This window comes from Drosophila montana, unplaced genomic scaffold (assembly GCF_035044405.1).
Source record: "Drosophila montana isolate Dmon_TW-CO22-7 unplaced genomic scaffold, ASM3504440v1 contig_920_1, whole genome shotgun sequence".
NCBI classification, from domain to species: Eukaryota; Metazoa; Arthropoda; class Insecta; order Diptera; family Drosophilidae; genus Drosophila; species Drosophila montana.
In genome coordinates, this window is record NW_026999206.1 from 492501 (window position 1) to 516536 (window position 24036).

Below are 24036 nucleotides of genomic sequence, written 5' to 3' on the forward strand. Positions count from 1 at the left end.
ATCATTAAGCAGCGACGCGAGGCGCTCGTCAACGATCAGCAGCAGCAGCTAAATACTGGCGATGAGGGCAACGTTCCGGGTCAAAAGCGTCGCTTGGCGCTGCTAGATGTGCTGCTGCAGGCCACCGCGTTGAATGGTGCGCCGCTGAGCGATGAAGATATACGCGAAGAGGTGGACACGTTCATGTTCGAGGGCCATGACACAACCACAAGCGGCATATCGTTCTGTTTCTACGAGATCTCACGCCATGCGGCCGTGCAGCAGCGCCTGATCAATGAGATTGACGAGGTGCTCGAGTATTTGGAGTGTGTAATCAAGGAGGCGTTGCGCCTCTATCCACCCGTGCCCATCATAGCGCGCACCTTTAGCGAGGATGTGCAGATACGTAAGTGATGTCACGTAGGGCTATCAAATTTTGATATATACTCAACCTTGGCAGGCGGCAAACGCATTCCCGCCGGCACCGATTTCTTTGTGGGCATCTTTGCGCTGCTAAGGGATGCTCGCGAATTCCAGGCGCCCAATGAATTCCGGCCCGAGCGCTTTGCCAGCGACGTGTTCACGTCGACGACGACAGAATCGCAACCACACCAGGTGCATCCATATGCCAATGTGCCCTTCTCGGCGGGTCCGCGCAACTGCATTGGCCAGAAGTTCGCCATGCTCGAGATGAAGTGCACCATTTGCAGGGTGCTGCAGCATTTCGAGCTGCTGCCGTTGGGCCCACAACCGCGGCCCATGCTTAGCCTCGTCTTGCGATCGGTAAATGGCGTGCACCTGGGCCTGCGTCCACGCCTGGATAAATAGTTAAGCACCATTAATTAAAGCAATTGTAAAAAAATTCAAAAAACTAAATATATCGAAACGCGCCTATTTGTGTTTTTTTCCGCATCAGCTGGCGAGGCAAACATCGGTTATTGTTGCTGTCTCTCATTCTTGCTATCTCCGTCTGTTTTGTTCTCTATGTAAATATACCCTGGCTGCTTTCATTAAACGGGGTGTAATGATTTTCTGTTATTTTAATATTAAATGTTTGTTCTTTCGGCTTTTATCTAATTGGGGGAAAATGAAATCAGATGTCAGCTTGGCAGTGTGACCGTATATATATATATTTTTTAAATACACATATTGCCTATCGATTTTAATATCGCGCCAATATATATCTGCAGTGCTTAACCTTTATGCAGCCTCGTGCCAATATATCGCTGCAGTGCTTAACCTTTATGCGGCCCTACGCATTTTAACCCAGTTCTCAACGTCTCAACTTGGTTATCGTAATTATGAAGTAAGCTTTTAATAATCTATCGGACAAATGCGATGCGGCTGTTGACACTTAATCCAAGCATTGCAATTATTTGTATGTTTACACAATATATTACAGGGCATTAGAGAGTCGACTATTACAGAACCTTTGTCGTCGGTGTTATAAAACAGTTTGTACATATACATATTTCGTGGATTGTCATAGTTACATTGAGTACAACTTACTGCATATCTATTTGCCAAACATGTATATAATTTTTGTATTTTCATTTTACACGGATTCGTTAATATGGTAAGTGCGCGCTTTTTGAATAAGCTCTCCTCTGTTCTATTGAAGCACTTTTAATTGCATTTGAATAATTCAATAAAATATTTGTACAATTTGCGAATGCAGAACGGCCATAAAACATATTATATGAGTGCATAGCTATCTGAGAAATCAGAAATATCTTAAGGTCAAATAAAACAATTTATATTCAATTATTAACAACTTAAGTTTCGACTTAGTGTTGGAAAATAGCACAATATTGAATATGTTTGGCAACAAAAAAACTTCAAACATTACAATTATGCGAATATCTATGATTCTACGATAAAGCACTTTTGAATAAACCAAGTAGTCAGAAAATGATACAAATTTTATATTTGTATTTGGTAAATGAATGCAAGTCTTTCTTTGCAGAGTATGCAAAGATGTTGCTCGTATTGTTAGTGACTGCTTTGGTAGTTTTTTTGTTGCGCTTCCTGTTGCAACTGTTATGGAAGGAGCGCAGGCACCGCCAGCAACTGGAGGGCGTGGCGCCCAATGTGTCCCAAGTGCCGCTCATTGGCACGCTCTGGCAGATGCGTGACTTTCAGCCGGATAGTGAGTAACTGACTGACCCAATACCCTGGGCTGGGCTGGGCTGGGCTAACATATATGTAGTTGTCAAATTGCAGATTTACACGAAAAGTTTGCGGCTTATGTGAAGCGTTACGGGCGCAGTTTTGTGGCCACAACATGCGGCCGCATGGTGCTGGTCACCGCCGAGCCGAGGCATGTGGATGCGCTGCTCTTGAGCAAACAGCAGCTGCGAAAGAGCGTCGTTTATGGCGCCCTGGGCGGCTGGCTGGGCAACGGCTTGCTGCTCAGTCGTGGCGATCGTTGGCATGCCATGCGCAAGATTATAACGCCCACATTTCACTTTAGCATCTTGGAGCAGTACATCGAGGTGTTTGACAGGCAGTGCAATGTGCTGGTGGGCAAACTGAAGCCCCTGGCCGCAGACACCGATCAGCAGGCGTTCAACATATATCCGTATATGTGCCTGGCTGCACTGGACATCATCAGCGAGGCGGCGATGGGCGTCAGTGTCGATGCGCAGCGGAATGTGGATGCGCCGGTGGTGCAGGCTGTTAAGGAGTATAAATTAGTTGCTGTTTAACTAATCAATTGCCTAACATTTGTTCTTCTTGCATACTTGCAGCGTGACCAATATACTGGCGACACGTTTTATGCGACCGCATTTGTTGCCACCGCTGCTGTTCCGCTTGCTCTGGCCCAGCGGCTACCGCAAGCAGTGGGACGGCGTCCAGTGTCTGCACAGCTTCACCGACGACATCATCAAGCGGCGTCGTCAGCTGTTGCTGCATGAGCAGCAGCTGGGCAAACGGTCCGCCTTATTGGATACATTGCTGCAGGCACGCCTGGAGGGCGCACCGCTGACAGACGCACAGATACGCGATGAGGTGAGCACGTTCATCTTTGCGGGCCACGATACGACCACATCAGCCGCCTCCTTCTGCCTGTTTCTGCTGTCGCGCCATGCGGCAGTGCAGCGACGTTTGTTTGAGGAGCTGTATGCCCACTATGGCCCGGCTGTGGATCGTCCGGTTATCTATGGCGACTTTGCGGATCTGCCCTATTTGCACTGCGTGATCAAGGAGTCGCTGCGCCTCTATCCGCCCATACCAGCGGTGGGCCGTTGCCTGGAAAGCGATTTGGTGTTGGGTAAGTGTGCAATAATACATTACAATATGTTTCGACTGGCTGAGTATAATTGGGACACACAGCAGGTGAGGCAGGTGAGGCGCATGTGCCCGCGGGCACCAATGTGATTGTGCTGCTCTGGCAGCTGCTGCACGACGAGCAGCTGTACGAGGACCCGCTGCGCTTCTGGCCGGAGCGGCATTTGGACAGCCATAAAGCGCCAGATGCTGGCGCCGCCAGAGCCTGCTCCAGCTATATACCATTCAGCGCTGGTCCGCGCAATTGCATTGGCCAGCGTTTTGCGCTGCTGGAGCTGAAGACGATTGTCATCAAAATGTTGCGGCATTTCGAGCTGCTGCCACTTGGCGCCGATGTGAAGCCTTCAATTAAAATTGTGCTGCGCTCCGCCACGGGCGTTAATTTGGGCTTAAAGAAGCGTTCGTACGCGAATTGAATGTGATTTAGTTGTTTCGTGGCGTAAACAATAAATACATATGTTTGGTTTAGCTTCAAAATTGAATAACATTATCGGTCATCGATAACTCATCGATTTATAAGTGCAGCAGTGCAACGGTTTATTGATTGCATGCAATACGTGGGAGTTGCCACATCTTTTGCGTATAATCAAAACTGTTCCCGGGCACAGTTTGTTAAAAACAAAAAAAAAAACTAATTGTTTTTCCCCAAACAAATATTGGTACTTTGTTGTTGTATAATTTGTGAAAGCACATGCACATTATTTTGTGTCAATTATTTATTAATTTCTTTTTGTGGCAATTAACAAATACAAGTATTTACCATTCTGTAGATAGTTAACTTGCTTTGCCTTAAAAGTGTTCACACGTGTCCGTAACATTTAAATGGATCTACTTAGTTATAAATTATTATGCGCACAAGCACGTATTTTGTATGTATGTATATATAATTTAAGTATAGGTACACAAGTTTATTTCACTATTTAATTAGTCTAATAGTTAAATTGAATTACAAAAAAAAAAAAAATTTAAATTGGAAAAAAACGAAACGAAAGGCAACAAAATGATATAGAACAAATGCGTAACAAACATTTAACAATTGTGTTTACATTCTCTTATATTATTTGTGTTTACATCGAATTTAATTAGTTATATTGTTGTAAATTGTACTTGGCGCTTGTGAAATTGTTGCCCTGAGCTTAACAACAATTCATATTTGTAGTTGAGGTTATGAAAACCGTTATTGAATTCAAATTGCGCTCCAAAAATTGTTCACAGTGTAACACTAACATTCATTTATTCACCTAACAAATTGTTTATTTAGAGGGGGTTGGGCGAGGGGCGGGGCGAGCTGCATGCAATGCATAACTCTTGCCCCCTCTCTCTCTCTCTCTCTCTCCCTCTCTCTCTCTCTCTTGTAGAGCATAAAACATTTAAAACATTTTAGATTTATATATATATATATATGTATGTATATTATCGTATATGTTTAAAATGTTGGTAAATCGTAAATATTCATTTAAGTGTGCCGTTTGTATTAGACCGTTTTATAAGTGTGTATATATCATATATGTATACATATATATAGATATATATATATATAGTTATTGTATGCTTAGGCTAAAAATTAATTGGTAACAGTCTTTTATCACGGTTAGTTTGTAGTTTGCCAATGCCAATGCCTCAGAGCCATGGTCAGCGGCACATAATGTATATATATATATATATATGTATATATATGCTATTTAAATAAATATACCCAATATATGTAGGGTATATACGGTAGCTAATAATTGTATTCTCTGTATGTGAGTGTTTGACTATAAATTTTAATTTAAATTAATTAACTAGTTGCTTATGCTTGTAAGTGTGTGTGTGTGTGTGTGTGTGTGTGTGTGTGTGTGTGTGTGTGTGTGTGAGTGAGTGTGTGTGTGTGTTCCTACATACAAATTACATTTAAAAACATTATATATATATATATGTATATATATTTATATAAAAATGTTTAGTTATCATTAAAAAAGGAAGAAAATGAAAAGAAACAGCCGCTGGGCGAGTCCAGGAGCCCCAACTAACTAAAGTAGGTTTTTGTTGCATGCTCACTCATTAGTTCGGTTCAACCTATCTGCTCCTAACATATATACATACATATATACGCATATCTACATACATATATAAATATATATAGTATTACATTGATGATGCCCATGCACAATCTGTTTGTAAATAGTTGTTAGCACTTTAAAGTACATTATTCTAGTTGGTTGAACATTTTAAATAAAGTAGCTCAAAGTTGACTGACAAAGATTTCATTTGTGAGCCTCAACTCGCCTTTGCCGTTGGCTGCCACATTTATCACATCAGCTGAAACCCTCAATAATATATATTTGTTTATATATATATATATATATATATATATATAGATGGATAGGTGTGTATGGGCCCCGTTTAGGGTATGCCGCTGTTGCTGTTGTTGCTGCTTTGCGACTCGGCATCCGTTTTCGTTGCGTTCGCCGCCTTGTTCTGTAGCTCCTCGTATTCGCTTTTGATGTCCACAAAGAGTTTGCTCTGCTTCTGATGCTCCTCCTGTTCCAATGGAATTTTGCATTTATCGGCTTGTTTGGCTTGACATTGATTTGAACGGACTCACCAAGATCTCATCTATGCGCTCGTTGGCATGCGGCACCTCGTAACGACTGTTCTGCTCCCGCAGCTGGACAGCCGCACTCAGCTGCTGATCCAGGGTCCGCCCCATCTGCTCCAGCGAACTGCCCAGTACGTGTGTAATTACTGCTAAAAGCAAAACATTCAATCAATTATTCAATTTATCGACTCGAAACTCTGGTATTTCAATATTTTATCTTAATCTTAAACAAAAGATTTGCCCAAATAGCCGGCACAATCCCAATATATATCCCGTATACTGAATGAGAGGAGGAACCATACGAGATCCTACATGCAAAACTTATCTAGCTCTTATAATCTTTGAGTTATGCTTTAAAAAACCATTTCTCAAAATCGATTTTTATCGATGCAAGGAAAATGAGAGGAAATATCGAGAAAAAAAAAGAAAAGATAAGCTCGTGTTCTGCATATGGTGTGGAGCATATATAGCTCGACTCATGTCCTGATCCGTCCATTCCGTGCAATGTCTGACAATATCTGGTGCAGGGACTGAAGTCTGGCTGAAGATATTTAATCTGCTGGAGATGTGCCCGATTAAAAGGGGGAATGAATAGTTTATGGATGAATCCCTTTCGATAATGCGAACTGTGCAACATGCAATCCTGCGCTCACCTGTGCTCGGCATGAAGAGTCGCTTGGCCAGCAACACATTGTCCTGGCCATCTTGGGTGCTGGCGGCGCCGCTGCTGCGTTTTAAGGAGACGGATGTGCTGCCCATAACCGTTTCGGGGGTAAGCGGGCCCTGGCAATAGTCGCAGTTGGCGTCGCTGACGCCGCGGCAGCTGCAGCTTGTGGACTTGGAGCTGGGCGACTGGGCAGCTGATGTTGCGAGATTGCCGCGCAAATGTTTGGCGGCTGTCACATTCACGACGCTGACGCTCTTCGATATTGAGGACTTCACCGATGCCGTCTCCGGCGGCACCAGGGCCAGCGGCGGGGTCTTGGAGCTGCCCATGCCATTGCCGGCGCCCAGCCGCGCCTGTGACATCGTGCTGTCGAGAAAATTGTGATGCGAATGATGACCATGGCCATGGCGATGATGATGTTGATGATGCTGCTGCTGTGAATCGTGCGGTTGGCTTGCATGACTGAAGTTGGTTATGCTGGACAGGCCATCCTCGATATCGTCATCGGTGTCATTATCGTCATCATCATCGTCGGCATCCAGCCGATCGTTGTCGTGATCCGAGCCGCCGCTCTGCAGATTCTGTATGAGACAGAGCACAGCCTTTTCCAACTGTGCGGGATGCTCCGATGCGGGCACATCAATTGTTGACTGCGGTATTTGTGTATTGATGATCACCGAGAATTTCTTCTTCATCTCTTGGACGCGACGCCTGCCCTCCTCATCGCCCAGCAGCGTGTTGACGCACACAAACGAGTGCACCTTGTTCGTCTCCTTGTCAATCTCCAGATACCCCTTCGATTGCAAATAGATGATGTTGCCATTGCGCGTGAACAGGCGATACGTAGACTCGCCATACGAGCTATTGCAGTCGTACACTGGAAACAAAACAGAGTATTTAACAGATGGCAAAACAGTTGGCATCGTTGCGGGGGGCGGACTCACTTTGACGCAGGGCGACAATCACCCAGCGGACATCATCGTTGTGCATAAAGGTAAACGGATTCAGATTCCGCACCTCGTCCGTCATGTAGCCGGCAACAATGCCGATCCGCTGATCGCAATCGATGATCCGTCCATCGATCAGATGCCTGGTGCGATACTCCAGCGTGTTCGCATCGAACAGACGATTCACGATCTTCGGTGGCCTTATAATGCGCGCACACGCGGTCAGCACCTGCAAGCGGAATATATAATATATTATATTATATTATTTCGGATATATGTATATAGATACACATATGTATATCGTCTGAATGCACTCACAATATCGTTGCCGCTTATCGTGTGCAAGGGTATGGCATCGTCACGGCCGCGGGTGCGTCGTATCAGCTGCAGGCTGGAGCTGAACGTGTTCGAGCGTACGCCGCGCGGCGCCTCGTCGCTGCGCCGGAAGCAGCCATCGATTTTGACCACCTCGTAGGCGGTGGGCTCTGAGCGCGGGCCAGCGCGCGCCAAGCTGCACAGCACAGAAGAAAGTGTTTCGAAATTGAGATGGACTTTGATAACATGCATCGAGTTATCGATAAAATTTCTACTGCACATCGAAATATCGTTGCGTGTGCATATATCGATAGGCCAGTGTGGCCAATCGGGGTAGGTTTTGCTTTGCTTTGCAGCAGCTCGCTTAGCGCAAATAGGCAGCACTTTTAGTGACCGTTTTGAAAACAATTTGGGCATCAGCTGCAGTGCTGCCAATCAGTAGCTAGATCTGACTTTTGTTGACTAGCTGACTGGCTGTTGTTTTTGCATTTCCGAACAAATTGGCAGCACTTGTGGCTGTATTTATCAATCGTTTATTCAGCACTTACAGTGAAGCCAATTCGAAAATTTGTTTTCTTTGATTCAATCATTTTTTATAACTGTGTTACTGCCAGTGTTGCCAACTGAATTTTTTGTAAGGCCTTGATAAAGGCTTTTTATGAAGTTTTGATGAGATATGATTGTCTGTCTGTTTAAAGGTTTCGATAAATGGAATGAAGATGCTGGTAGGTATTTGTCTAGCTAGATCTGGCATATAACAAATGTCTGTTTTTATCGATATTTGACGCTCGCAATAGCTGTGCTGCCCATCAGGATTTTAGCTTTTATCTCTGGGTTCTTTTAGTCTGAGTTGTTTGCTTTACTTTTTTTATAGTCGTTCTCTTTGGTACTTACCGCACACGAAAGCTGCGTCGATCATCGCGCAACTTGCGATCAATGTAATCCTCCTCGGATTTGCTGCGCTGGCGCGGCTCACCATCGGCATCCGTTGGTTCCGCATGCGCATCGAAGAGATTCTCGAGCTCGGTGGGTATGAGCTGTTGCTTGAGCATTTCGTGGTCCTCCGGATGTGTGATCTGCAGTATGCTTTGGCCGTACAGGTCTGTCTGACAGTGGCCCAGGTGCTGTTCGATGCTGGACGATATTAACAGTATTTGGCCGTGACAGGTGAGCGTGAGAAAGAAGCTATCCAGCATTCCCATCAGCGTGTCCGTCACTTGGGGTCGCTGTTGATGCAACGTCTTGCCAAACACTAATTGAATAAAGATGTATGCCAATAAGTCTTATTAATAGTGCGGATCTTCAAGTTAAATAAAACGTTTTATATTTTCATTCATTTCATTTAATAAACCGTTATTTTTTTACTGAGCACTAAAATGCTTATTGATTGAAATTAACTCTCGAAGGACTAATTATTCTTTATTTTGCACAAGCTACTCAACTTTTGCAGCAGTCTGGCAGCACTTTATCGAATTCGAATTGGCAGACTGTTAAGCGTTAAAGGTTGCCAGATTGTGCAGTACAATCATTTTAATTAAAAGCTATTGATTGCAAATTGACTCACACACACATATGTATGTATATGTGCATATAAATGCTTACCGTACTTGAGCCGCAGTCCGTGCGCGGCAAAGCGCAGCACCGCCGTCTTGTCAACGCGTCGCGGCGACTCCGCCACATGTGGCACCATGGTGGACAGCTCCTGGATGGAGCCATTCAGCTTGTCCCGTCGATTCTTTTCCGCCCGGTTGCGCGCCTCGCGTCCGCTGCAAAAGACAGCAGGAAGTGCAGGGATTAGTTAGCTTCGCACAATAATGAATACACTCGAATTATACAAGATAAAGAATCTGGGGGAGGGCGGGGGTGGAAAAGGGTGCTGCGCACAGTCGAACGGTGCTAATATTGTTGTTTACTTATGCATATATGTATATAAATATGAACATATATGGCGCATGATACGGCAGTCTAGGCAAGCCCACAAATACACACACACACACACACATAAGCAGACATGACTATGCTTGGAAGCTTAAAATTACAGCGGTATGTGAGAATGTCTAACGGCTCAATAGCTGTTAAAAATTATCACTCCAAATGAGCCGCAACAATGCAACTGACTTCGACGTCGACGTCAGCGTCAGCGTCGGCGTCGGCGATCCAAGTGCACAGCCGAACATGGCGTCAACTTCTCTTGGCTCAGCAGACGTCAACGTCGCCCACGCCATGCAAGCGCATTTTGTTTTGCTAAGCCGCCCATTAAGCTTGCTCTCTCCCACTCTCATTCACTCGCTCTCTTGCTCTCTTGCGCTCTTGAACCGTCTTTTTAGTTGCACGATCGGTTCCTAGGGGGCGTATGAGTAATTTATACGGAAATATGAGAATTTTGCGTTTGATTAGCAATGGCTGCCGTTTTGGTATTGTTGCTATTGCCCGGTTGCATCCCCGGCCACTGATGTACATAAATTTAAAACGCTATTGCAAGAAAAAGAATGAAATAAATAATGTAAGTTCGTAATAGACACGCAAAGCACCAAGTGCGAAATAAAAGGAGAAGCGGCAGCAAAACAACGCAACCAACAATATCAGGCACATGCAAAATTGAAAAGGCGCAAAAACGTTTTATCTATGTAACGAATTTACTTACATACACACACATACACACACACACACACAGGCACTTACAGCAGCTGCAGCGAAATGTTTTCCATTACCCTGTAGCCCAACAAATGCAGCCGGGCATATTTATAAAATTGCACTTTAAGTTTACTTGAAGCCAAGCAATTCGAGTTGAACGTTTGTTTGAATATTCAGAGTGTGATTTATAAGCAACTAGAGTGGAGCGCGCGTCGTGACACGATTGCACGACCTAGAGCTGGAAAAGGTTCCAGAGCTGCAGAAACAAAAAAAAAACTGTCAGTGGTTCGGTTCACGGTTCGAAGCAACTCCGTGCCTTTAGCTGCGGCTCTAGCTAGCTTAAGCTGCCAGTGTTGGGTAGAGGTATAACATACAGATAACTAGCTTAAGCTGCCAGTGTTGGTTAATAGTGCGCCTTCTTGTTATGACGATTTTACATTAAATACTAATTAAATAATATATGATAACTGATTAAACTTTTAGCGGCTATGTGCAGGGTATCCTCTATTGTTTACTAAATATGCACATATGCATATCAAACACAAACACACGGATAAATGACTGCCAAATGCAATTGTGTTGCAAATTTAAATGCAAATGTCAATTAACAGCAATACTCGAAATAATACCCTAACCAAGCCATTCCAAAGTATACGCCCTGTGCACAGGGTGTGTGTGTGTACGTGTGCATAAGGGCGGCAGCAATTGAGCTTCAATATGAATATCTAAATGCATCGATTTGCCAGTGGGCAGACTTTTGCTCAAACTGAGTAGGCGAAGGGGGGTTTGTAGGGCGTGCGTGTGTGTGTGTGTGTGTGTGTGAAGTTCTTTAGCTATTGTGTTATGGGTTTTGCTGCCCTTGAAACGTTCCACTTTGTTTTGAATGGGCCAGCCCAAGTGGTCAGACGAGGAAGTGCAAGGTCTTGACGCCACTCGCGGCGCCAACTTTGTAGCTGATTGTGAGTGCGGTCTCTATCAATGCAATACATGCACACACATACAGTAGTTGCTGTGTGTGTGCGTGTGTGGGCTGTTGCCCCTTGCTCTTTAACTCTGCCTGTTGCTCACGCTCACGCTGTCCCTCTCGCTCGGCCTGTGGCTCTCACGCTCGCTAACGCAATCGCTCTCTGCTTTTCCTTTGCTGCTTCGCCCGATTGTTCTCCTCGGTATTGTTTATTTGTTTTGAATGCGCAACATTGTAACGCCGCAGCGTTATAGGCGGCGCCGACGTTGTCTCGATTACTGTACTTGCATACACTCTGGTCGATCTATTGCTCTCGCTTGCACTTCCTCTTTCCCACTCGCTCTTTCTTACTATCGCAGCCGTGAGCTTGATGCCGTGCAGAAACAAATATAAATCGACTAAAATGCAATCGAACGGATTTGTTTAGCTAAATGATATATGTACAAAGCGCGACTGTTAAATGCCCTATAATCCAATATCAATAAGCAGTATATGTATGAATATGTATATGTCCGTCGGTTTCTGAGGAAGTTAGCTTATGATTTTTGAGATTATGTACTTTTGAGGTTGTGTACTTTCGAGGTTATGTACTTTTAAGGTTATTTACTTTTGAGGTTATGTACTGATGAGGTTATTTACTTTAAAGATTGTGTACTTTCGAGGTTATGTACTTTTGAGGTTATGCAGATGCATTATGATTATCATGTTTTCAGAGCGTTTTTTTTTAGAGTTATTAAAGTCATCAATGTTGGTCTAGGTATTCGAAAAATACATTTAACCGAACGCTTGAGAAATTGTAAACAATGTTTAATTAAAATGTAATAATTTGCAATCGACCGGAAGTGCTCACAGATCAGATGACTATATGACGTAAAGCTGCCCCCTAATTGATTACCACGCCCATCATTAGTTATTAATTGAATTACAGGGTATAGCTTTATGGCAAAAAAATATATTTCAAATGCGTAACAAAGTTGAGTTCAAGTTATTGCAGTAATATTTTTAACAAAACTAATGAATCCCTTTTAATAATTATTTACAATCGCCAACGAGTATCGAGTATTGAGTATTGAGTATTGAGTATTGAGTATTGAGTATTGAGTATTGAGTATTGAGTATTGAGTATTGAGTATTGAGTACTGAGTATTGAGTATTGAGTATTGAGTATTGAGTATTGAGTATTGAGTATTGGATCTATCATGTGAATGTACTCTTATCTCTATTTATAGGCTTGTTTTGCTCCTACGTATTGTTAATGTGGGCACGGTACGTATACGTAATGTTGCAAGAAATCGTTATTATATCTAAGCAGTCATCGGGTAAATGGCGCAAGTTGCGTAAATCGTGGAATTATTTACAGAAATTTGTGAAATTGCAATGTTGATCGGCAAGTCCAGTATTATAATTGCTGGGAATCGGAATTTTCCAGACATTAGAATCACATTTTGCTAGCCCTAGAGGCCAAGTGAATTTGTGTTTTCTTTGAATTTAAATTCCCCACCAAACTGGCAAGCGATTCGAAGAGACATACACTTTCGGTCTCTGCAAATCCCTAAGAATGACTTTTCATAGTTTGTGTGCAGCGAAACAAAAAAAGAAAAAACGTTAACCGCCGATTTTCCACGCTCGTGCGTGGATCCATAGGCGATCTTTAGAGAAAGGATGGCGATTCAAGTGCAAAATGCCGCCAACAGTCCGAAAACATGCACAGAAATTACAATGCTTGTTTATAAGATGATTGCGTATACGTAATATTATAAAAAAAAACAAATCGTAATTACATCAAGTATACGTCGGCTCTATGAGAAATAATGATTGGCATATAATTATTTAGCTAGACGTTAAAGCTAATTACGAGTATAACTGTTAATATTAATAGATGTGCTGCCAGTTAATATGCCCGCTCCGGGCTTGGGGCTTGGGTTTGGGGTGTTGCGCGATATTTTTTTGTTAATATGTAAATAAGGAAATCCATTTGGTATTCAGTATTGCGTATCGTTTCTCTGTTTACGGTGCTGCCAATCAAATTGGCAGGGTGCTGACTTGTTTGTTGTTGTTGCTGTGCTTGTTGTTGACCTATTGAATTGGTGGCCTGTGGTCTGCGGCGGCGGTGCGGCGGCGGTGCGGTGCGGTGCTGTGCTGTGCTGTGCTTGTGGGAGTGACCCAGTGCACGCGTGCCATAAATTTCACTAGACGATAACAAGAATACAACAACAACAAGCACAACAACAAGCACAACAACAAATGCAGCGCATGGGTGCAGTAAGAGAGTTTATTAGCAGGACTTGTTAGTTTCAGCCCCACGTTGGGATTGGGACAGGGTTGAGAACGGGCGGAATACGACTTGTTTTCCCAATGGCCAACTGGGCAAATTGTTGTGTCGTCAATGAGGTACGAAAATAAATATGGCAAAGTCGAAAAAAACATTGATAAAAATACACAAAATAAGCGCGTCGCACGCCACAGGGCTGCGCCGTTCAATTACGTTATGTGGCAAGTGGCATGTGGCATGTGGCATGGGGCATGTTGTGCTCTGGCTGCAACGGGGGTCTTGGCCGCATCAACTGGGCCAATCAGAGCCAGTCGACGCACAGCGGGTCGCCTGCTCAACAAATGTGACCAAATTGGCTGCACGGGTCATAAAGCTGAACAGCGGGTGGGGTGGGGCAGGGGCCAGGGGGCAGGGGGCAGGGGGTTGCAATTGGAGTGTTGTTTACGGCTGCGGTTTGACTTGGCGGAAAAGTGTGCTATGTTGTTGCGAAAATGTACGTGGGAGCCAGAAAAATAGATGTCGAAGGCCATCAAATATGCACATTATACATATGTACAGCCAGATATATGTACATATATATAGTATTTATAATAATCGGGCGGACAAGCTGAGTTTTTGTTATGACCAACGTCCTCATGTCTGCCAGGGCGATTTTAAGGCTTTAAACTCTAAATTTGTTGTGCAGTTGCTTGAAAACGAAACGCAACGAAAACGATAAATATCGATTTGTTATCGAAAATGTTTACAGCACAGCCGCTGGCATAGCTAATGCACAGAACAAGTTGATTTGATTTTGCGATAAACAGTAAATCGATTAATAGCTAATCGAATACTATTATAGATCCCTATTGATTAATAAGCATATCGATTAATAATCGATCAATTTCGATTTCAGCTCCCGCGTTTATTAGTTTATTTACATAGCTCTTGAATATTTAAAAATGCCAAAATTTGTTATTCTGCACGGCAAACGCAACTCGATTTGTATTTTAGATATTTTAAAGCCAAATCGATAAATATCGATTTGTTGTCGAAAATGTTGAGGCACAGCCACTGGCATAGCTAAAGAGCCCAAATGCTCAGCATGCACAGAACAAGTTGATTTGATTTTGCGATAAACAGTAAATCGATTAATAGCTAATCGATTACTATTATAGCTCCATATCGATTGATAATCGATACATTTGGATTTCAGGTCTCACGTCTATACGCTTTATCAACGTAGCTTTTGTGGATCTTAAATGCCTAAAGTTGTTATTCTGCAAGGCAAACGCAGCTCGAATTGTATTTTAAGATATTTCTAAACCAAATCGATAAATATCGATTTGCCAGTTTTGAAGCAGATTTCCGAAAGAGCCAGAGACACAGAGCCACATTTTATAAGTAGTTTCGGGTATAAAAAAATTAACCTCCCCTACATAATATCCCCTTTTGATAACTCTACTCGTACGCTTGCCTATCGATAAATATCGAAATCGGCCCTGGCTCTGGCAGACAGCCCAGTCCAAGCACGTTGAGTTATGGGTTTTTGTGCACTTACCTATTTGAGAGCTGAAACATTTCCATCATCGAATCGTGCGGATGCGGATGATGCGTATGCTGGTGGTGCGGATGTGGATGTGGATGCGGATGATGCAGCGGCGCATGCTGATGCTGGCCATGTGGCAGCATTCCATGAGCTGCCGCTGCCGCTGTCGCTGCCACATATGTGGCGGCGCTCGTCGGCACACCGTAGCCCGCATAGCGACCGTAGACATGACCGGGAACGGTGCTGCCATACGGCGCATTTGGATACCACATGTTCGGATACAAATTGGTCGAGGACGGCGGCGGCAGCGCCAGCGTCTGGGAATGTGCATAGGCGGCATGCAGTCGCCCGCTGCCACTGCCACTGCCACTGCCACCGCCGCCGCCGCCGCCGCCGCTGCCGCCACCGCCGCCGCTGCCGCCGCCGCTGCTGGTGGTACCATTGCTACCATTGCCGGGAGCCGGTCCTGGTCCGGGCGATGAGTAGCTATATTGGAAACTGGAGTTGGATGGCGGGCGTAGCATTATATCGCTATTGGATGGCGTCGGAGATTGGTAATAGCTATTCGCGGCACTGCCGCTGGCACCATAATCGGAATCCGCATAGCTATCGTCCAGCTGCAGCTCCTCCGGTTGCGGTTCCGGTGTGCCCGCCTCCTCGGCCGGCGACCAGGCGGACTCGAAATGCTGCTGCTGGCGCTGCGGATCCGTCTCCGGCTGCTGCGGATCGTCAAAGTAGGGAATGTCTGTATTGAGATCTTCAACGTCCGTCTGCGCCGCATCGCTGGATGGACTGGAGCTCGTCCTGGTCGCCGCTTTCGTCGTCCGCTTCAGATAGGCATCGAGGGTGCTCATTTTGTTGACCGGGGCGCTGCGGGCAAGAGAAGCGTACATCAAGTTGAAGATCAGTTAATGTTATTGTTAATTCTGCTAGCCGATCAAATGTGTGAGAGCGGGTCAGAGGTGGGGTGGTGTGTGTTTATATGGGGATTGGTCAACAACAATAATAACAAGTTGATAAGATTTGAATTTGTTGTTCACGTTCGACAACCATTTAATTATTGCTACCCTGTAGCCAAAGAGTGTCCAAAAAAGTGGGTATATTAAATCTTAAATAATGCTGACTCTCTTTTCCAAAAACTTTGCCTTGGAGAGTGTGGCCACAATTAAAAGATACTAACAAATGGGCAGCACTCAAATTTCACACTTGAACAATAATTAAAACAAGGTGGCAGCACTCGAGGCATAAACAACAATTATTTTGAATATCTTAAAGAAACGCATATCCAAGACTTACAATGTGACTAACAAGATGGCAGCAATAAATTACCTAGAAATATTTTTAATAAGACAAGATAAATTAGCTAAAAGTTCGCACGTTAACTTGTTTATTTGCTTGCTTCAGCAACGTGGCGTTGCCAGACTTTAGCCAGTAGGTTATTAAGTAGGCTGCGGCTCAGCACAATCAGATTTTGTGTGTATTAAGTTGGCTGCGCCTTAAAGCAGTCCGATTTTGTGTATTTTAAGTATCTCTTTTAAAAACAAGATAATAATTAAATAAAGTTTATGCAATGTAAATTTATTTCTAGTTTGTTGAACATCTGTCTGAACTGGTCAATCTCCGTGAATAGCTTCTCCATATAATCTACATAGCTTCATATTTGTAAATAGCTCTTGATCATTTTGCATTTCCAAAAGATATGCGGCATAACTAGAGTTAAGAGAGATTGGAAAAATATATGGAATGACAGTTGATATACCTTAACAGTTTACAGGGTATCGCAGCAAAACCACTTTTAAATAGTTTTGCTTATCGAATAAAATTTGACATTGTTGTTTTATAATTTATTTGATTGTTTAATTTGTTATTGTTGTTGCTGTTGTTGCTGTTGTTGCTGTTGTTGTCGCTGCTTCGTGTCAACTAGTAAATAAATTGTTATTTTGTATAATTTTCTATAGTCAAGCGAAATGTTTTTTCTTTCTTATTTTTGTTTGTCGGTTTTCTTTGTAAATCTATTTTCGTGCAAGGTTACGAATTCAGAATAGATTTAAAACAAGTAAATTTTTGACAGTCGCCTTTTTACGACTACGCGATACGCTGCAAAATGTGTGCAAACGGAAAATGAACTTGAGTTTCCTTCTGGCGTTTATATATCCCTTGATTCTGTGGCAGATTTCTCTAGTCTTGTCTTGTCTTTCATCTTAAGAGGTTTTTGGAGTATATGGGCTTAGTTTGTTTATTCAATATCAACTTCTCATTTGTTTTAAACTGATTTAGATCGATTTTGAGTCTTGTTTTGCCCAGCACAACTCGGAAGTTATGAATAGTTTACCTTCTCCCCTCCCCGCGCTAAGAATTTCATCAAGATCGGACAATAAGCACCGAAGAATGTTGGTAATATTTGCTTGTCGCAGGGTTCAGGGCTTTTACGTTTCTTCCACTAAAACACTTTACAGGGTAGCTGCTAGTCGAGCAGTGCACGACTGCAGATTATTTGCAGATTTTATGATTGGGCTCATAAAATTTAAAAAGCGATAAACGCAACGCTTTATGTGTCATACACATAGTTCCATAATATCTCTGTATACCGATATATATATATATATATATATATATGTATATATATATGTATGTGTATATATAATTACATATATATATGTGTGCATATATAAATTTATGGTATATTAGCAAGTGCTGCCTATAAATAATATCACATGCATACCAAAAACACACACACACACACACACACACATTTATATCCAGATGATATATCTTCGAACTATATTTATATATTTACTTTTCACTCGACATTTCCTCTGCCATTTTTCTTGTCAATGTTAGTTGATTTTTCTTTCCTATTTTTGTTTTTCACATGGAAATGACAATTTGGGGCGAGGCTCTGCGGAAATTCCCAGTCAAAAAGTTTTTATTGACAGATTACTAAACGGATCGTGTATCAAGCTCTATATATATATATATATATATATGCAGGTTCTTCTTTTCGAAGGGGGACACAGGTTCAATCACCCCGAATGGAAAAATATATAAAACAACAAGTTTTGTTTTTGCTTAATGACAATTAAAATCAATACAGGTTCATCAAGTATAAATATATATATATATATATATATTTCATTTTATAAATGTCTGTGAATTGATTAAATGAAAGTTAAAAAAAAAACGTCAATGCCTAGCCGAAGATTGAATACCCTTGCAGACGGCGAATGTATTCAGATGCCAGGCTCAGGCTTTAAATGAAATAATTCTGCAATATTAGACATATATCTCTATCTCTATCTCTATCTCTATCTCTATCTCTATCTCTATCTCTATCTCTATCTCTATCTCTATCTCTATCTCTATCTCTATCTCTATCTCTATCTCTATCTCTATCTCTATCTCTATCTCTATCTCTATCTCTATCTCTATCTCTATCTCTATCTCTATCTCTATCTCTATCTCTATCTCTATCTCTATCTCTATCTCTATCTCTATCTCTATCTCTATCTCTATCTCTATCTCTATCTCTATCTCTATCTCTATCTCTATCTCTATCTCTATCTCTATCTCTATCTCTATCTCTATCTCTATCTCTATCTGTATCTGTATCTGTATCTGTATCTGTATCTGTATCTGTATCTCTATCTCTATCTCTATCTCTATCTCTATCTCTATCTCTTTTTCTTTCTCTATCTCTTTTTCTTTCTCTATCTCTATCTCTTTCCCTTTCTCTATCTCTTTCTCTATCTCTATCTATATCTCTATCTCTATCTCTATCTCTATCTCTATCTCTATCTCTATCTCTATCTCTATCTCTATCTCTATCTCTATCTCTATCTCTATCTCTATCTCTATCTCTATCTCTATCTCTATCTCTATCTCTATCTCTATCTCTATCTCTATCTCTATCTCTATCTCTATCTCTATCTCTATCTCTATCTCTATCTCTATCTCTATCTCTATCTCTATCTCTATCTCTATCTCTATCTCTATCTCTATCTCTATCTCTATCTCTATCTCTATCTCTATCTCTATCTCTATCTCTATCTCTATCTCTATCTCTATCTCTATCTCTATCTCTATCTCTATCTCTATCTCTATCTCTATCTCTATCTCTATCTCTATCTCTATCTCTATCTCTATCTCTATCTCTATCTCTATCTCTATCTCTATCTCTATCTCTATCTCTATCTCTATCTCTATCTCTATCTCTATCTCTATCTGTATCTGTATCTGTATCTGTATCTGTATCTGTATCTGTATCTCTATCTCTATCTCTATCTCTATCTCTATCTCTTTTTCTTTCTCTATCTCTTTTTCTTTCTCTATCTCTATCTCTTTCCCTTTCTCTATCTCTTTCTCTATCTCTATCTATATCTCTATCTCTATCTCTATCTCTATCTCTATCTCTATCTCTATCTCTATCTCTATCTCTATCTCTATCTCTATCTCTATCTCTATCTCTATCTCTATCTCTATCTCTATCTCTATCTCTATCTCTATCTCTATCTCTATCTCTATCTCTATCTCTATCTCTATCTCTATCTCTATCTCTATCTCTATCTCTATCTCTATCTCTATCTCTATCTCTATCTCTATCTCTATCTCTATCTCTATCTCTATCTCTATCTCTATCTCTATCTCTATCTCTATCTCTATCTCTATCTCTATCTCTATCTCTATCTCTTTCTCTATCTCTATCTCTATCTCTTTCTCTTTCTCTACCTCTATCTCTATCTCTATCTCTTTCTCTATCACACAGCACGCCAACATTTTTCGCTAGTCTTATAATTCCCAAGCAGTTCAATCAAGTGGCAGGCCTAGCAAATACCCTTTCGCATGGCTTACAGCATTTCCTATTGCGAAAGGAACAACAACACGTGCACTCGTGCTCGTAGATACTTTTGTTTGTTAACATTTCCAGAGTCAAGATCTGAGCGCTTCAGCAAAGTAAACAAACCACATTGAATTGAACAAATAATACTCCATGTGGCACATGCGATACATGTGCATTTTATGATACCCTATAAATAAATAAGAGCTGAGCACAATTATGCATGGGGTATGCCCAGTCTGTGAGTCATTTGTGTTAAAATAAAGTATTTACAGCGATACTTTCCAGAACCCACCAGATATTGGGTAAAGTCCGTAAAAGGAACTTCTTGATAGAGAAATATAATAATAAATTTGATTTTGTTTACATATAAGAAAACCTTGATAGATGGTTACCTATATATGTATATCTGAAGAGCTGTCCATTTTAAGAAATATGTACAGAAAACTAAGTACAAGAGTCTTTTCTCAATCTTAAAGTTGGCCATAGGACATTTTTAGTAATTGCGCAATTCTGGACGTGAAAAAATTCTATTCATCGAGCACAGTTTCCAGAAATGTTGATGAAAAGCAAACGTCCGTGCTCTTCTTACGAAAAACATAATAGAATTCTTGGTATTTTACAATTCCTTGAAAAATATGAGTAAAGGACTCGTATAATGATGCTTTTGTGGAATCTGCAGTTCTTGTTAAACTAGAAAATGAAACCTATTATTCTGTTTCTAAAGTATTTGTTGAGTCGTTGTTGTTGCCGCTTGTGCCGCACTGTGATGAAAGAAGCAGAGTGACAAAAACAAACTGTGCGAATCGCAGTGAAAACTGCAGATAAATGGCCAATTTTTTATTTATTATTATATTTTTTTTTCAAAACAACTAAAAGATTAGATGAGCTACAATAACAGGCTGAAGTGCCCTGCTAATGGGCGCAACTGACAGAAGTTGCCGATAAATATTAGCTGCTAAATGCTATACATATGAAATGTGAAAAATTTTATAGTAATTTAAATGATGCTCGAAAGTACGAGTCAAAATTGGCACCAAACTCAGCTGCAAATCATGAGCTGCTGTTGCGCAGCCAACTTAACTGGATGTGGGCAGCAGAGAAAGTCTGGCAACGCTGCACTTCTTGTAATGTTATAAGCACGCAACGGCTGCAAAGAGGGGCTTACAGAACGGTCGGCTCAAAAGTATGCTTTAGTTTAGTGCGCCTCACTTTATCTTGATGCAATTGTAGCTCAATAAACTAATTTACATGTTTGTTTTGTTTGTTATACTTATTTAAGTTAATTATGTTCGCCTAGAAATGCTCTGCAAAGGCGTCTATTGTGAATAGATTTTAATTGCCCGATAAAAGCATTGCAAGCCGCAAGAGAAGAGAGCGAGAGGGAGGGAGAGAGAGAGAGCGTGTGTGTGTGTGTGTGTGTGTGCAAATGTCTGACTGCATGCTTATGCAGGTCAAGCGCCTTGAGGTGTCGCTGCCCCTGTCCCTGAACACGCGCCCGCCCTCACCCCCGCTCCGTCCAAGTAAAGCACGCGTATTATGTCCATCATCAATCGCAGGGCAAGCTTTCGGTTCGTTTGCATTGTAATTATGCATATTGCTCTGTATACGTACTTGTGTGCGTGCATGTGTGTGCATGTGTGTGTGCGTGTGCGACAATTATAATATTTATACGCGTGAGCACAGACATTTTACATTAAATCGCTTTGATAAGCCTCAGACGCCGTCGTTGTTGCTCTTTGCTTTGCCTTTCATTTTCTATTTATTGCTGCATCCCGCACTCCCACTTTTTTTTCGGTACGCTCTCTCTCCCTCTCCCTCTCTCTCTCTCTCTCTCTCTCTCTCTGAGATAAGTTACTGTCACCATAACGATCCCAAGTGGTCGCCCACCAGGTACCGTTGCTATTGTTGTTGTTGTTGTTGTTGTTGCTAGAGACTTAATCCGAAACAGACGTTGCCAGACTGACAGCAGCATTACACTGACGCACAGCCCGCAAGGGGGAGAGCGAGCGGGTGCGAGTGAAAGGCACTCAGCATAAAATACTAAATATTTATGTAGGTTAGGAGTCGCAGCAACAATGGCAGCCAGCAACAAGGGCAACCACAACAATACTTCAAACATATATGCATACATACATACATATGTACATATATACTTAGTATGCATACATAAGCAGGCAAGTAAATCAGTTGTAAATGAAATGCAACCGACTGCACGATACTCTGCTTACAGTAGTATAACAAGAGATTCGTCTTGATTATGCAGTCTATCTGGCAGCTTTTTTTTTTTTTAAAGGTGACTCTACAACTGTGGCGAGACTTCGATGGCTTCTAAACTGTGGCTTTAAAACTACAGCATATAGTTGGCATACTCCAAATTCAATGAAAATTTAGGAAATCAATTGGCTTTAGATAAATGTAGGTAACAATCCGAATAAATTGAATACTTGGAAGAAGATGAAGTCAATTGGCTTTAGACAAATGCATGCAACAATCCGAAACAATTCAAGATTTAGAAGAAACAAGAAGTCTAAATCTAAAGAAGTATCTCCGACTATATGGGTATATGTTCTGGGTCATCTAGAGTTTATTAGAACCGGAGACACCAGGCTTGGGATATGGATGCTTGTAGAGTATTTGCAGACCCAGAATATTCAACATTTTGGATAATTTTACTTTTTGAATTCTACTAACACACTACTCCTATTTAAAGGCAGGGCCTTAGCTTCTGATATATAAACACAGTTGGATGCGGTATTTAAATATTGAAAAGTGCATAAGGATCATAATATATAAAAACCCCAAATATAGTTTAGAATTTTCTATTTCAATGGAAGAAGAAGCACAGGCACAGCATGAAGTGCGTAGCTTATGACGTGTCTGTGTAAAAATAAGGAAGTTCGGTATATGTCTAGTCTGATAGGGGATATACGGATCTATACGAGAGTCTAAAGTACACAGAGCGTTCTCTGTTTTTAATTAAATAATTAATTTTATAATTTAAATTTAAAGTTATTTTTATAAAACATATTCTTTGATACATAATAAACCAAATTCTTTTATAAACACACAGGTAAACTCTGTGAGGTCACAATGTAAACCTTAATTAAGGTTAAGTTCACGTTTCTAGCCTTGCCATATCCACAAATCTGAGGTTCTTACATGGTGACGTCACAAGTTTTAAGTATATTAGATGCCTAGCCTTAAGGCTAAGTAGCCGAACCTTTGAAATATTTATTTAATCTCTTATTTTTGTATAGCCAAATGAACATAAACCGCCCTTTCGCTTTGCGAACAGAGTATAAAATCAATTTCACTTACATGGTTTTTGCTGTTTCTTATTTTTCTGCATGAAGTGCGCGTCGCCTGCTTGTTATTGTTGTCGTTATTTTTTTTCCTCTTTCTTTTTTGGAGCTTTTGCTCTGCTACTGCTGCTGCGGCTACTGCTGCTGCGCTGCGGCTGCTGCTGCTGCTGCTGCTTCTGCTAAGCTTTGGCTTAGGTGCTCGCCGCAACGCACTCGCTCTTTGCTTTTTTTTTTTTTTTGTTGTTTGCTCAGCTTTGGTTTGCGTGTTTGTTGCGCACGCCGCAAATTTGTTTGTTTATTTCCTTTTACCTTTGTTGCTGTTGTTGTTTGTGTGGGCGGCAGCGTCGCTGCTTACAAGCTTTTAACGGTTGTTAACGGTTGTTCTTCTCTGTTGAGGGCTGCGCCTGCAGTTTGAGTTTTAGTTTTTGTTTGTTTGTACTTATGTGTTTTGCTGGCTTGTTCTTGTTGTTACGTATATACATATATGTTTGTATGTACATATGTAAAAATATGTAAGCTTTACGATATTTGTTGTTTATACTTTTTATATTTATTATTTGCATATAGAAAAATGCATGCAGTATTTTTAAAACTTCATAATTTGCATTTTTTTTTTTACTTGTTGCTTGTTTAAATTATTTTTGGTATTTATTTGGTTGGTTCTTTGTTGCTGTTGTTTGTGTTTTTATGTGTATTTTGTTGCTGCAGCTGCCGCTATA

General features: G+C 41.5%; 2 protein-coding genes across 4 annotated transcripts in view; one reads left to right on the plus strand and one right to left on the minus strand.

Moving 5' to 3' along the window:
• The window catches only part of LOC135440255 (uncharacterized), a 4879-nt gene extending 1141 nt beyond the window's left edge, over positions 1-3738 (plus strand). The window contains 7 exon segments of the mRNA XM_064699324.1: positions 1-385; positions 440-806; positions 1188-1210; positions 1862-2128; positions 2203-2665; positions 2730-3253; positions 3316-3738. The exon segment at positions 1-385 is cut by the window's left edge and continues 133 nt beyond it. Coding sequence (XP_064555394.1) covers positions 1-385; positions 440-806; positions 1188-1210; positions 1862-2128; positions 2203-2665; positions 2730-3253; positions 3316-3686 — 2400 coding nt within the window. The 3' untranslated portion in view covers positions 3687-3738.
• A 1401-nt stretch (positions 3739-5139) lies between these two features.
• On the minus strand, positions 5140-23479 carry gce (germ cell-expressed bHLH-PAS). Of its 3 annotated transcripts, none has more exons than XM_064699403.1 (9): positions 23334-23479; positions 15191-16048; positions 9383-9546; positions 8675-9032; positions 7784-7976; positions 7463-7694; positions 6505-7395; positions 5858-5997; positions 5140-5793 (listed from the first exon to the last, which is right to left on the minus strand). In XM_064699403.1, exons 2-9 carry the CDS (start codon positions 16030-16032, stop codon positions 5656-5658), a joined length of 2958 nt encoding a protein of 985 aa, XP_064555473.1. In that variant the 5' UTR covers positions 16033-16048; positions 23334-23479; the 3' UTR covers positions 5140-5655. The 3 variants fall into 3 exon arrangements, with proteins under 3 accessions (XP_064555473.1, XP_064555472.1, XP_064555474.1); XM_064699402.1 differs by having other exon boundaries at positions 5858-6000; XM_064699404.1 differs by lacking the exons at positions 15191-16048; positions 23334-23479 and adding an exon at positions 10463-10503 and having other exon boundaries at positions 5858-6000.
• Between the last annotated feature and the right edge of the window lie 557 nt (positions 23480-24036).

Coding starts and splice junctions, on each gene's coding strand:
- gce (XM_064699402.1), bottom strand. CDS start 16,032: ATGAGCACCCTCGATGCCTATCTGAAGCGGACGACGAAAGCGGCGACC. Junction 7,695..7,783: donor CGATAAGCGGCAACGATATT/GTGAGTGCATTC, acceptor TTCCGCTTGCAG/GTGCTGACCGCGTGTGCGCG. Junction 6,001..6,504: donor ACTCTTCATGCCGAGCACAG/GTGAGCGCAGGA, acceptor TTTTGCTTTTAG/CAGTAATTACACACGTACTG.